We start from the raw sequence: 14,065 nt of genomic DNA, 5'->3' as shown, positions 1-14,065 counted from the left end.
CAGCAATTGGTAAAAATAACCTAATGCTGACATGACTATCCAATCATGACTCTCAGTTTTTGCTGTTTTCAGCCATTTAGCCCTTGAAGTCACTTATCTATGGTAGCTAGGGCGAAGTGTGTACTGCAGTCGTTGCCTTCACCATCACCACCACCTTTGCTATCAGTTTCAAACTTGTCCTCTTAGGGTGTGATATTTGGGAGAATTTAATGATTGAAAACAATTATGTCAATATTGGTACGGTTTATGGTTGCATACAGCCTAGTCTCATCATTGTTATTGACAGAAACTTTCATAGACATCAGGACATAGCATAAAGATATACAGAACGTATGTGTTATAACATTTAGTCTAAGACAACAGACTTGAGAACCTTTAGAATTGAGCTGTTAGTTTGTTACGGGGTGAAGAAGATCTTATGTTCATAACAGGAAATGTAAGTGTAAAAATATATTTATCATATATTTATAGAAATAGAATGCGACAATGCAAGTGTAGCAGGCGTCTCTACTACAGTGTCATGAGAATTCCAGAATGTACTAGAGCATTTCTCTAAAAGTAGATTTTTTGTTGATAAAATATTATTCAAAATGTAAGGGATTTGATTAGTTATGAACATGCAAACTACCATGTATAATAGTAGAAGTAGGTAAACTGATTCTCTTAGAAAGGTTTTTAAAAAATGAAACTCTGCCAACATGCTATACAAATTAGTTGTTTTGTGTCACATTCTATAATGCCTATATGGTTGATGGAATCACTGCCACAAATTTTCTCCACTTGGTTCATTTTGACAAAGACTAGTAGTAGTAGTGGAATCTCTGAGCAGGTATCACCAGAGTGAAGGGTCAGCGAGTAGAACACTTGCTGTATTTATATGATAAATATTATTGAGGATGTATTGTTTGCAGGTCCTGAAATTTGACAGTTGCTAAGCCTTGCAATGGCTGGCAGATTGGGTGCAAGTGTACGCTGGTTACTAGTAAGTTTTAAACTGTAATCATTCGGGTCTGCACATATCTATGAACTATATGTCTATGTATATGCTTTACATATCGCCATCAGCCATTTTTAAATCAAGCATTAAACCCAAAAAGTGCTGTATTATCATTAAATATTAAAAGTTAAGCCCAAAGTAGATGGTTCACTTAAATTAGAAAGCAAGATTATTTTTATGTTTTTCATAACTTTGCTGTTTCTAGTTAAGTTTTTGATTAATTCAAAATATAACGATCTTGTGACACCATAGGACACCATTGATCATAGAGAGGTTCAAGAAGGAGTTTGTTTTTCTTAGAGTTATCGACTATATTATTATGATTAGCCATTGTCCGTCTGTCTGTCTGTCTATCTGTTCATATGTTCACTTTTCTTGTCACAAAGCAATCTTCCTCCTCTGATTGGCATAATTATGCTGATGCTTGCAAAGGTGGCTGATTAGCTCAGTTGATTGGAGAGTCAGTCTAATAAGCTGAATGTCATGGGTTCAAGCTCCTTATTGGTCAACATTTTAGTCATTTCATTAACTTAATGTTCAGAATTCTGGGATTTCGTAAAAGTTGAGACATTTAAAATAACAGCTTATGTGATACAATATAAAAAGCTTTGGATTCTATATGGGTATTTTTTTCTGGCGACTTGATATTGAATCAAAAGTATATGCAGTATAATTTTTTATTGTCATAGGCAATCATCAAAAAAATGATGTTTTTCATTACATACCAAAAAGAAAAAACAATAAAAGACTGTAATTAGGAATTAATAAGTGAGTTGAACAAGCGTACTTTAAAAGGTGGTAATCTTGTAATATTACAGAGTTGGATCAGTAAACAAAAATTAGCTTGTATTTACAATGAATCCGTGAGATATCTAAAATGAATCTAAAATAAGACTCATTATAGATAAAATGAATCCAAAATGAAACTTATTATAGATAAAATGAATTTAAAATAAAACTGATTGTAGATAAAATGAATCCAAAATGAAACTTATTATAGATAAAATGAATTTAAAATAAAACTGATTGTAGACAAAATGAATCCAAAATGAAACTTATTATAAATAAAATGAATTTAAAATAAAACTGATTGTAGATAAAAATTAATCCAAAATGAAACTTATTATAGATAAAATGAATTTAAAATAAAACTGATTATAGATAAAATGAATCTAAAATGAAACTGATTATAGATAAAGTGAATCTAGAATAAAACTGATTATAGATAAAATGAATCTAAAATGAAACTGATTATAGATAAAATGAATTAAAATAAAGATTGTAATCTGTCCAATGATTATCACTTATTTCAATGCATCAACCATACATAAATTATTTCTCATTCATCAATTATGAAGGTTTATAAAAAGAAAGAGCTGTCACCAACTTGTAAATATGTAGATGATGTCAAAATCTATGGTCTTCAGTCATTTGCAAATTGGCTAATAGGTAATATTTATATTATTCGAATACTGCTATGTTTTACAGCTGATTTATAAACAAGGTTTTCAGCCTAAGTGCACCCTTGACAAGATTCGTTAGCCAGCGTTAATTTAGGGAGGAACCTTGTAGAACCTTTTAACATCTACTCTTTTTATTGTATCACACTAGTACCCTAGCAGTACTTTGTGTCATGAAAGATTGTCAGCTGTAATAACTATACATACAATTATTCTAAAATACTGGAAGGCAGTCAATTGGTGCAGGTGATAGAGTACTGGTCTTCTCAGCAGAATGCTGTCAGTTTATCCCAAATGATGCAATTTTTTCAACCTCTAACGGTGGCTTGGAACAGATCGAGATGTCTGTCCGAAGTCACGGTATAATAAGATACGACCACATCCACTATTATTATAAAGATTTTAATGGTTATCTGCTATTATGTAATATTTCGTTATGGGCCGATACCTCTATGGAGCAGTCAGGCAGTTCAGACTATCATTGAGACAGATTTACAGGGATATGCAGGATATTTGCAACAAAACCTGCTCTGAAGTCACTATACAAAGTCATGTGTAAGGAATTAGCTGTATCAGGGGTCTGTAGTGTATGATTCATATGGTTGAGAGTTTCGATTTTTATTTTACAGCATTCAATAATAATGTCCCCTTAATAATTGGCATATTCTGTTTGTCTTGCTAAAATAAAATTATGTTTTAGCAAGTAGAAATTTATGTCAATAAGGGGTTACGAGGTTTAACTAACGAATGGGATATGTGTACATGTGAGTGCTATTAGCTGTGACTCACTCAGCTTGTTGAAAGAAATTGCATCAGCCCTGCAAATGAATTGTTAATAATTATTTTGGTTACAGCACACCACTTGTTCTTCACATATATTTTCACATATATTCACAATATTGCAAACAAATGAACACTGCATAGTTCGCTCATAAAATTGTTTATAAAATTCCCCACCCATCATCATGTGGAAATGTACTTACTATTTGAAAGCCAATCTTAGCCTCCTGTTAGAACAACAAAAACTGTGAATATGTGTTGATGCATTCCTTTTATTGTTACTGTTGGTAACTCTATTGAAACTCGCTTTTATTAATTTAGGCGAGTTGCCGAACTACTCATGGGTCAAACATACCAATCCGACTAGCTGGTAAATCATTAGTCAATCATACACTGTCGAAAGGACTTCATCAGACCAACCGACAGCTTTATTTTCCACCTTCAATGTGTCAAACCACATTTTCTAGAAATGCCATTATGTTTATAACAGGACATGTAAGTGCAAGAATATCATTAACTACTCATTGGCATACATGTAGAATGTTTTAGTACTTGTGTAACAAGCATCTCTACACTGGTAACTTGGAAACTTGGGAGTGTACCAAAGCATTTCTGAAAGTAGATCGTTGGTTGGCAAACTATTGTTTAAAAAATAAAAGAGTAAATTAAAGGTTACTAGCGTTGATTGTGGCTGAGATTTCTCTCATGTTTAATCAGATACCCGCAGATGGATGTTTAAAAGGCTGATTTTCAGGAACCAGACAGATTCTTCCTGAATCTTTTTTTCGAGGCCTCGAATGACCTTTTATTCTTTGATGAAATATGTAGCGTATGTTTGTGCGACTACATTGTGCACCGTAGAAGAAACCGTCTATGCCCTATTTGTTATCTATTTACTATACTTTAGCGCTTTTGTATTAAGTTAGAACAATACGAAGGAAAAGTTAGCAAGTAAAAATGACTTGGGATGGAGAGATGTGTGAGATCAGGACATTATGTATCCCTGTGTAACCTTGGAGCTGGTCTGATGTGTTTGCAAACAACCGTAAAACACAAACTGTGGGTATAGCAATGCCTAAGCTTGGTTTTGTGGTAGATAAAGTGACAGAGATGCATGTATGTAGCTTAACTTACTCCAACCTACACTAAATACAGTTTAAATTAACTTAATTTTAGATCTTCTTTTAGCTTAATTTACATTTTTAATTTCCACCAGCTAATCACTTTAAACATACAAAACTGAAGTTTTGAGAAATTCAAAACAGTATGTTAGAAATAAAAATTTTTACTGAGGCAAATACTTGCTTAAGTTTCATACCATAACTTATATTATGCTTGTTAAATTTTATGCCATAGATTTTATATTTGTAGAAGTGATATGTCAAGGTTTGATGGTCTAGCGCATTATTAGAATTTATAATGCTCTCTACACTCGCACGTTAAATGTAGAGCATAAAACTGTCCTTGATTAAAATGGTTTGATAGCTTGAGCTAGCTACATGTAGCAAATTTGCATTCTATGCTCTTAGTGTTAAAAGTTGATCACATGACTTACCAAATCTATAGCTAGACAACAATGATAAAGTAGCCACAGGTGCTCGAGTTAAGTAGTACACTGACAGAGCAGTGGTGTTAAACTAGATGCCAAGGAATGCTAGTTAGGTAGTACTACTTCACCTACTTCACAAATCTGTTGCATCTGTGACACTGCAGACTGCTAGTAATCATAGACTAATATAACTTAGCCATGATATTTTTTTAAGATCAGTGACGAAGATGCCACACTTATTGCTTCCAAGGTGTTTCTTCTTGGACAACAGCGCCGCCCATTCATAACTATATACATTAACAGCCCGAGCTGTGGCCCTTGGGCATGCCTTACTATCAGAAATGCTATAAGACAGGTACAACCAACAAGCGTAGTCCAAACTCATTGTTATGGTGAATGTGGAAGCCTCGTATCATTGATAGCTGCAACTGGAACTACTGGACATCGGCGCCTTGGAACAAATACAAAAGTTACTATTGGACCTTGGATATTACCAATGGTAAGTGAATGTTTTACTTCTAATAGTATGATTTCTGGAAATAATGATGAATGCAAATGATTTTAATTAAATTAATTAAATTAATTTGATTTAAAATTAAATCAATTAAAATTTAGATATGTTTAATTTAGTTAGTTAAAAATTACTTATTTGAATATTTAAACTGAGTTTAGGGTTTATTATTTATTTGACAAAATTTTTTGAAAAGCTGGGAGAGCTACTATGAGGACTCCAACTAGCAGAATGGATGCCGGATGGTGAAGTCAGCCAATAAGCAAGCTGGTAGCATCACCAATGCATATTGGCGCACAAAAGCAGTTTGAAACCAGAGACCGTTTTTGATGTCCCATAATGAGGATCAAACTGCTGATGTGCCACACAGCAGCACAGAGTGGTAGTCCTCACACCACAGCTGCCTCGGGTTTAGTAAAATGTTTGATGCATAATGAATTGCGTGATGAACTGCGTGACGCTTCGTGATGGCTAAAATCATGCCATGTCGTCATAACATTGCTTCCAAAGGCTTACCAGATGCATTTTAAGTAATATCTCAACAAACCAGTAATTTTTTTTCAAGTTTAAATTATTTTCAAGCTAATACAGGTCAAAGTTCTTTTAAGCATGTGTGAATATGACTCCTGACAATTTCTAATAAATTTTAGAGTGTTTTTAGCTAGTTTTAATGCATTTTGGGCCAAGTTTGACTCTCACGCATCTTTCTAGTTTGTTGAGTTTTCTCAAACTTTTCGCATCACGCGTTTTACTAGACCCACAGCTGCCTTGTTAGCTTCGTAGCATAAATAAACGTTAATTTTGTTGTTTCTTCAAAGCCTTAAAAAGTAGCTAAAATCAGGAAGCGTATTATGACTATTATATAGTAAAACCTAATTATTTCTTTTATAGTGCAGATTTGTTTAAAAGATTTTTCATTAGCAAATAATAAATGCAGTACTATTGACTCGGAAAGTCAAGCTTAGCAATTGTTGCAAAATTAACAGCAAATTCAAAACCATTATGAGAGAATATATTAAACTCAAGTGTCAGCCGTGATATGCTGTCATAGCAAACAGGTTAATCATAACAAGAAGTCCAAATTATCACTATACAATTAAACTCAAAAGACATTAAAACAATGTTGAGCAATCAAGTCACCTCTTGAACTAAAAAAATTGATTGTGTACAAACTGAAGAACACAAACTAAAAAAAGATGTTTGCATTTTGACAGTAATTTGATGAAAAGTCATGCAAAGTTTGCCTGTGGCAAGTTATAACAGAAAATGTTGTAATATTATTAGTAAAACTTATTATTTTAGTAAAACTTTAGTACAAAATAAAAGATACAAGCTTACTAGTAAAACTTTTGAATTTTATAACAAACATTATTATGATGAGCTGTGTACGCCAGACCTCCCTCCCACAACCCCCCCCACCTCCTCTTGAGGTTATTCGTTGTGAGCCTAAGCTTGAGCTTCAGCCAATCACATTGCCTGAGTCTCACAGGAAATAGTTTTAGGGTTTTCCACTTCTTATTACTCATTACATCCTGTTCTAACTTTTGCGTAAACTTTGTCAAGGTACTCTAGACTTGATATCAGGAGTTGTCACATGAGGGATAATTCCTGTGCTGTAGAGCTACAGCCCTAAGGCTGTTTAAGCATCCTGGTTATCTTACCCGTTGTTGCTATGCAGCGTGCTGTGCCACCAAAACACTGTCGTTACAACTGGTGCAACAGTAGCTTAGCTAGCAAGGAGAGCAAGGCACTCGGCGCTGCTTCCACAAGCCACTGCTTCCACCAGCCACCGCTTCCACCAGCCACCGCTTTCACCAGCCACTGCTTTCACCAGCCACCGCTTTTACTAGCCACCGCTTCAACCAGCCACCGCATCCACTAGCCACCGCTTCCACCAGCCACCGGTTCTACCAGCCACCGCTTTCACCAGCCAGCTTTTCCACCAGCCACGGCTTCCACCAGCCACCGCATCCACCAGCCACCGCTTCTACCAGCCACCGCATCCACTAACCACCGCTTCTACCGGCCACCGCTTTCACCAGCCACCTTTTCCACCAGTCACAGCTTCCACGAGCCACCGCTTCCACCAGCCACCGCTTCCACCAGCCTTGTAACTTCATTCAGAATAGACTTAATTCTCGTAATTTAATATGAGCTCTGAACCTGATGTAAGCCTCCTGCAGCCATCAACTCCATAAATCCTCAGTCTTACAAGCTGATATAACTAAATTCTAGCTGTAAAGATGAATCAAGATGACAAAGTAACTTTTAAACTGAGCGAGTCCGTGGTAGCTCTTCATTCTGTGATCTGCCCTACTTTTTAGGATAACAAACAATTATGCGCGGAATCAGCACTGCCAGTAGCTAATCAGTGTACTGGTACAAAAAAAGCGATCGTACATGTATTAGTGCATGATGTCTTACCTAATATGTGAGACATTATGGCGTACTTACCTGAATTGTGACACACCATGGCATATCTTACCTGAACTGTGACACACCATGCATACCTTAGCTGAATTGTGACACACCATGGCATACCTTACAGTAGCTGAACTGTGACACACCATGCATACCTTAGCTGAATTGTGACACACCATGCATACCTTAGCTGAATTGTGACACACCATGCATACCTTAGCTGAACTGTGACACACCATGCATACCTTAGCTGAATTGTGACACACCATGGCATACCTTAGCTGAATTGTGACACACCATGGCATACCTTACAGTAGCTGAATTGTGACACACCATGGCATACCTTAGCTGAACTGTGACACACCATGCATACCTTAGCTGAATTGTGACACATCATGGCATACCTTACCTGACTGGTGACACACCATGGCATATCTTACCTGAACTGTGACATACCTTACCTATATATATCACATTATGCTTGAAGTTTACGCTGTATGTATGTACAGGAGCCTATTGATAAATTCAAAGTTGCCAATTGAATGGCAAGTCGTCTAAACGATTTAAGCCATTTATATACTGCGAGTTCATGAGTGCTTTTACTCTATCTCTAGTTGTTAACCATAATTGTTTATCACAGGGGGGAGACGATACAATGTCTCTACTTGCAAATGAGGTCGATGAAGAGAAAGGATTGCTGGAGTTGTTAAGACTAGAGTACATTGCTGCGTGCAACCCTCAGGCAAACATTCGTGGTTTAGGTAAGTATCTTGCCAAGTCAGTTGAAGCCTCAATATTCGAAGCCGCATAATATGAAAGCATTATTCTTGAAATTTGGAAATGAAAATCCTAACAATGTTTAAGGAAAGAAACGGTAAAAAAAAGAAATGGTGTTAGTAGGCAGCATTACCAAAAATGCACTAGCCCAGATTGTATATTAATTAAAAGTTAGTTAGTTCACTTTAAAGATGCTCTTTAAATATCTGCTTATGATAAACTCAACTGATATCAACACAAATCAGATGAAACGCTTTGATACGAGCTGTACTAGTAATAAATTAATCAGCATGACTACTTATGTTTCATCATCATCAGATCTCATCAACTTAAGATTTCTAGCTCAAACAATCAAACTTTCCAAGATTTCTGGCACTTGGCTAATCTTGATTTAAACAATTGTTGGCGACACGCAGCTGTAATTTTTATGTCAAATGTTTAGCAAGGAGTTAAAGCAACAAAGATAAGTTTTCTACTAGTTTACTAGTTTTTAATCCCATGACCAAACATGAGCAATGCGATTGTTTAAGAGATTTATGATAAATGCATGTGCACACAACTCATGAAAATTGTTCATCAACACCTTCGCAAACCCTTGTACCGAAATCTCATCAACAAACTTAACCATTTTTCAATGGAGTCGTTTAAGTATAATAACGTTACAAAACACATATAAACCTATTTAAATATGTTACCCAGTCTTTGAAAATTGTTGGCAATATCCTACAACTTACCCATCTGATCGGATTATACACAAATAGACAGATTAATTTGGCTGAAATTCGTAATAAAAAACTTGACCAGCTTTTTTATTCAAAATTAGGACCGGCCAACGATACGCCAATAAAGCCATGCGACAGATAGTAGAACTATTAAGAAGGGCGCATTTCATGAGAAAAACGTGCTCATTTCGCCAATCTATAGCATTGTGTAATTGCCAAAGGTTTCTAACATTTTTTCGTTTTTAATATCTTGCAAATAGATTTAATTATAAGAATAATTATTTGATTTTATAAAATTTTCATAAGAATAATTAATCAAATTTATTTGTCCAAAGGTTTCTGTAATAAACGTAGAGCATTTGAGACGTAGACCGATTTACAGGTACGAAATTGTGATACACAGTCTATCAGCCTATGTTTTTTCCCAATTACCGAAAGTTTCATTAAATTATTTAAAAGGTTAGCCAAAATTCTTTACATCTTATGTACAAGCTAGGGCCAAACTACAACGTCCCTTTATGATGAAAATTTTTTTTTATTTTGCTCCAGTTTGCAGAAAACCTCCAGACATGTGAACGCTCATACTTGCTTTTTGCTAGATCGCTATCAAAACCATTCTACATTCAACACAACCAACTTTCAAACTGTGTATATTACACAGCAGCTTGTCATTTTACTTCTAATATTGCATTTCAGAGATATAATAAACATATTTCCTTATTGCTGTTGTTAAATTACATACATTACAGTAGGTTAGGCCTACAGCTTTAATTAATATTCATTTTATTGTTGTAAAACATAGGTTTGAGATAGTATTAGATTAGGTGTGAATTTTTTGCAACCTTTTGTTTTGTATAATTGACTTTTTGAATTTAATTTCAAAACAACTTAATAACTACCATGGACACACAACTTCCCAGAACACCACGTCGTGGCCGACGCAGTGGCCGTCCACGTGTCTCTCAATTATTACGGCTCAATAGGAGGATAAATAGGTCCTCACAGCAACCATCAACATCAAATGCTAATGTTCAACAACACACTACTCAAATTAATAACAACAACTCATCTGATTCAGAGAATTCTTTAGTAGATGTTGTAGGCGATGTAAATGACATGAACTTGGCAGCCCTTTTATTTCTAGATGATGATCATGATTTTATGGACATCATTGACCATGAAAATATTGCACAAAACAATATTGCTCCTCCCAATGCTGCCCCCCTTCATCACCTTCCTCATTTTCAATCTTTAGATTGTCCTGATTTTCAAGAACTGCGTAACAACTTTCTAGGCAGACTTGACAACAACATATCACAACTCACGTGTACTGGATGTAATGAGAAACATTTCATTACATACAATGCTCAGATACAACTATGTCATAAGTGCCAACAAGTTCCCCTGTCAAATTCCTAGATTACTAAAATTTCCTCTTTGAAGTCGTGCTCCCTCAAATTTATTTTACATCATCTCGAACAATTCTCATTTACACTATACTCTGTCAATTCCTGCTGACAACTACTTTTTCAACAACCAGCACTACCCTTTCGTTTTCCCATTATCATTTACTCCATTATCAGATCGTGGGCTGTATGACAGAGAATTTCTAGTGATAAGTTATAGTGGTCAACATGCATTGTATATGGTGCAGATATTAGTAAGTTATAGTGGTCAGCATACATTGTATATGGTACAGATATTAGTAAGTTATAGTGGTCAACATGCAGTGTTTATGGTGCAGATATTAGTAAGTTATAGTGGTCAGCATGCAGTGTATATGGTGCGGATATTAGTAAGTTATAGTGGACAACAAACAGTGTATATGATACAGATATTAGTAAGTTATAGTGGACAACAAACAGTGTTTATGGTACAGATAGTAGTAAGTTATAGTGGTCAACATGCAGTATATATGGTTTAGATATTAGTGAATCACAGAAGAAAATAAGAATTGGAACAATTTTTGGCTCCTTTAAACTCTTCTTTTATTTCATTTGACACGGGTGGCTAGTCCGCTCCTCCCAGTTCCTGTAGTGCCTACATTATCTACTGCTAATTTTATCATACGTCCTACCGACATATAAAGTGCTGAATGCAAAGATTTTTGTTATTTAAATTGTTTTTTCTATTTTTCTTACTGTTGTATAAAAATATTTCTTTTTTCAGCAAATAATTTTTATATTTTACCTTTTAATTGTGCTATTTTAAGCCTACTTGTCAAAAATCTACACCATTTTAACTGAACTTTTAATCAAAACTTTATAGAGATAGTAGCATCTTTCAGATGGAATTTTTTAGGCTGGTATCAGTAGCTTCTGCCCTTCTTTTTTCCTGCTGCTGTACCCAACGTTGCTAATGAGAAATGAGTGCATATTATAAAGTTACCTCTTTTTCACACTGTGAATAAAGGGAGACAAAAAGTTAGTTTTTAACTAAAGACTAACCCTGAATATAGTGATAACCAGGACGAGTGCATTGATTCAGTTAGTTGTAACACACTATTAGCAGCCGTAAACCTTAATAAGGCGAATAGGTACAGAAACAGTTCACTTCTTATCATAAAAAGTGCAAAGAAATATTTAGAAATATAAGAGAAGACAACATACTGTAATTTACTGCTCCTACAAACTATCTCACAGAGATATGCATGTAGCTTTGTACTTTTAAAAGAAAGCTTGAAAAACATAATAAATTAGTAAGCTCAAATCTAAAGAATGGAATCTCTAAAGAGAGATTAAGTGACAAGTTATCAATCTCTGCAGCTGCAAAATATGTTCTATAATTAGTAGAGTATTAAATCTGTGGACTGTTTTATTGTTGCTAATGCAGCACACTGAAGTGTTAACATCAGTTAAGTGAGTGGTTTTATTAATTCAGCTGGTTATAATAATATTATATTCCTCAGTATACAATAATATGATATTCCTCAGTATCTAATAATATGATATCCCTCAGTATACAATAATATTATATTCTTCAGTATACAATAATATGATATTCCTCAGTATACAATAATATGATATTCCTCAGTATACAATAATATGATATTCTTCAGTATATAATAATGTGATATTCCTCAGTATGCAATAATATGATATCCCTCAGTATACAATAATATGATATTCCTCAGTATATAATAATATGATATTCCTCAGTATATAATAATATGATATTCCTCAGTATACAATAATATGATATCCCTCAGTATACAATAATATGATGTTCCTCAGTATCTAATAATATGATATTCCTCAGTATGCAATAATATGATATCCCTCAGTATACAATAATATGATATTCCTCAGTATATAATAATATGATATTCCTCAGTATATAATAATATAATATTCCTCAGTATCTAATAATATGATATTTTTCAGTATATAATAATATGATATTCTTCAGTATACAATAATATGATATTCCTCAGTATACAATAATATGATATCCCTCAGTATACAATAATATGATATTCCTCAGTATATAATAATATGAGATTCCTCAGTATATAATAATATGATATTCCTCAGTATACAATAATATGATATCCCTCAGTATACAATAATATGATGTTCCTCAGTATCTAATAATATGATATTCCTCAGTATGCAATAATATGATATCCCTCAGTATACAATAATATGATATTCCTCAGTATATAATAATATGATATTCCTCAGTATATAATAATATAATATTCCTCAGTATCTAATAATATGATATTTTTCAGTATATAATAATATGATATTCTTCAGTATACAATAATATGATATTCCTCAGTATACAATAATATGATATCCCTCAGTATACAATAATATGATATCCCTCAGTATACAATAATATGATGTTCCTCAGTATCTAATAATATGATATTCCTCAGTATACAATAATATGATATTTCTCAGTATCTAATAATATGATATCCCTCAGTATACAATAATATGATATTCCTCAGTGTACAATAATATGATATTCCTCAGTATGAAATTATATTATATTTTCTTTGTATTTAAAAGAATACTACAAGCAAAGCAAGGTTTTTAAAGCACTAAACATGTCAAAATAACAATTGCTCAACCTAGAATGAAAGTTGTGTGCATGTCAAACAACTATCATTTAAATTTAATTCACAGATGTTTTCAATTCGAGTTGGTCACATGATCTACGATGATTGCTTTTAGGAATACTACCATGGACATCAATGACTATGACAGCACGAGAAGCTATTGCTATGGGATTGGCGGATGCCTACTTATAATTCAGCTTCAGCTAGATAAGGGGAGAGCCTTGAATGTCTGTAAAGCTTTTGTCAAGCCATTCCTTTCTCACAAATAAATGTTTGTTTTGTTCCTTTTGATTAATTGGTTTTATCAACGACATTTACCATCAACATAGTTTTATCCAGTCCTTCTGTAGATCTTTAAATCTGTGCCTCTGCTCTATTGCCTTATTTCAAGATCATACCACAGAAATCTATAGAATTCATTTGGCGCATTTTAAGTCAGATTGTTGCAATATAGCACAGACTTAGAGACCCTGAGCCAGGAAAAAAACAGGTAGCCTATATTAAGTAAAAAAATGCTTAACATGATCGGACCGATTTGCAGCGCCATACCTTCTGGAAGAATTTTCAAACCCTAAAACCTTGTTAGATGTCATGTTGATGGCTCGAATTAGCTATTTATTTCTTATTCTTAATGAAAATACAAATGGTAATAGTACTCAATAACATTTAGGGTCTTTTCGAAAAGAAATATTTTGAAAAAAACTTGAATGCAAGAGTTTAACTACTAAAAAGAATACACATAAAACCATAGTTACTCTGTAATAGAAGTACTATAATAG

At 34.0% G+C, this 14,065-nt stretch overlaps 1 protein-coding gene across 1 annotated transcript; it reads left to right on the top strand.

Annotated features, from left to right (window-relative positions):
- Nucleotides 1–914: 914 nt before the first annotated feature.
- Nucleotides 915–13,535, top strand: LOC137385932 (ATP-dependent Clp protease proteolytic subunit 1-like). Its single transcript, XM_068072553.1, has 5 exons — nucleotides 915–982; nucleotides 3,559–3,732; nucleotides 5,001–5,285; nucleotides 8,359–8,479; nucleotides 13,402–13,535. The coding sequence occupies exons 1-5, from the start codon at nucleotides 944–946 to the stop codon at nucleotides 13,476–13,478; spliced, it is 696 nt and encodes a 231-aa protein (XP_067928654.1). The 5' UTR covers nucleotides 915–943; the 3' UTR covers nucleotides 13,479–13,535.
- Nucleotides 13,536–14,065: the final 530 nt, after the last annotated feature.

Source organism: Watersipora subatra, chromosome 1 (genome assembly GCF_963576615.1).
Source record: "Watersipora subatra chromosome 1, tzWatSuba1.1, whole genome shotgun sequence".
NCBI lineage: Eukaryota > Metazoa > Bryozoa > Gymnolaemata > Cheilostomatida > Watersiporidae > Watersipora > Watersipora subatra.
Note: the sequence above shows the minus strand (reverse complement) of the source record. Positions and strands in the feature narration are given on the sequence as shown.

What these genes read in the sequence shown, in the direction of transcription:
- LOC137385932 (XM_068072553.1), top strand. Translation starts at nt 944, where the DNA reads ATGGCTGGCAGATTGGGTGCAAGTGTACGCTGGTTACTA. An exon ending in GACCTTGGATATTACCAATG is followed by an intron (nt 5,286 to 8,358) that starts GTAAGTGAATGT and finishes TGTTTATCACAG; the next exon opens with GGGGGAGACGATACAATGTC. An exon ending in GGCAAACATTCGTGGTTTAG is followed by an intron (nt 8,480 to 13,401) that starts GTAAGTATCTTG and finishes GATTGCTTTTAG; the next exon opens with GAATACTACCATGGACATCA.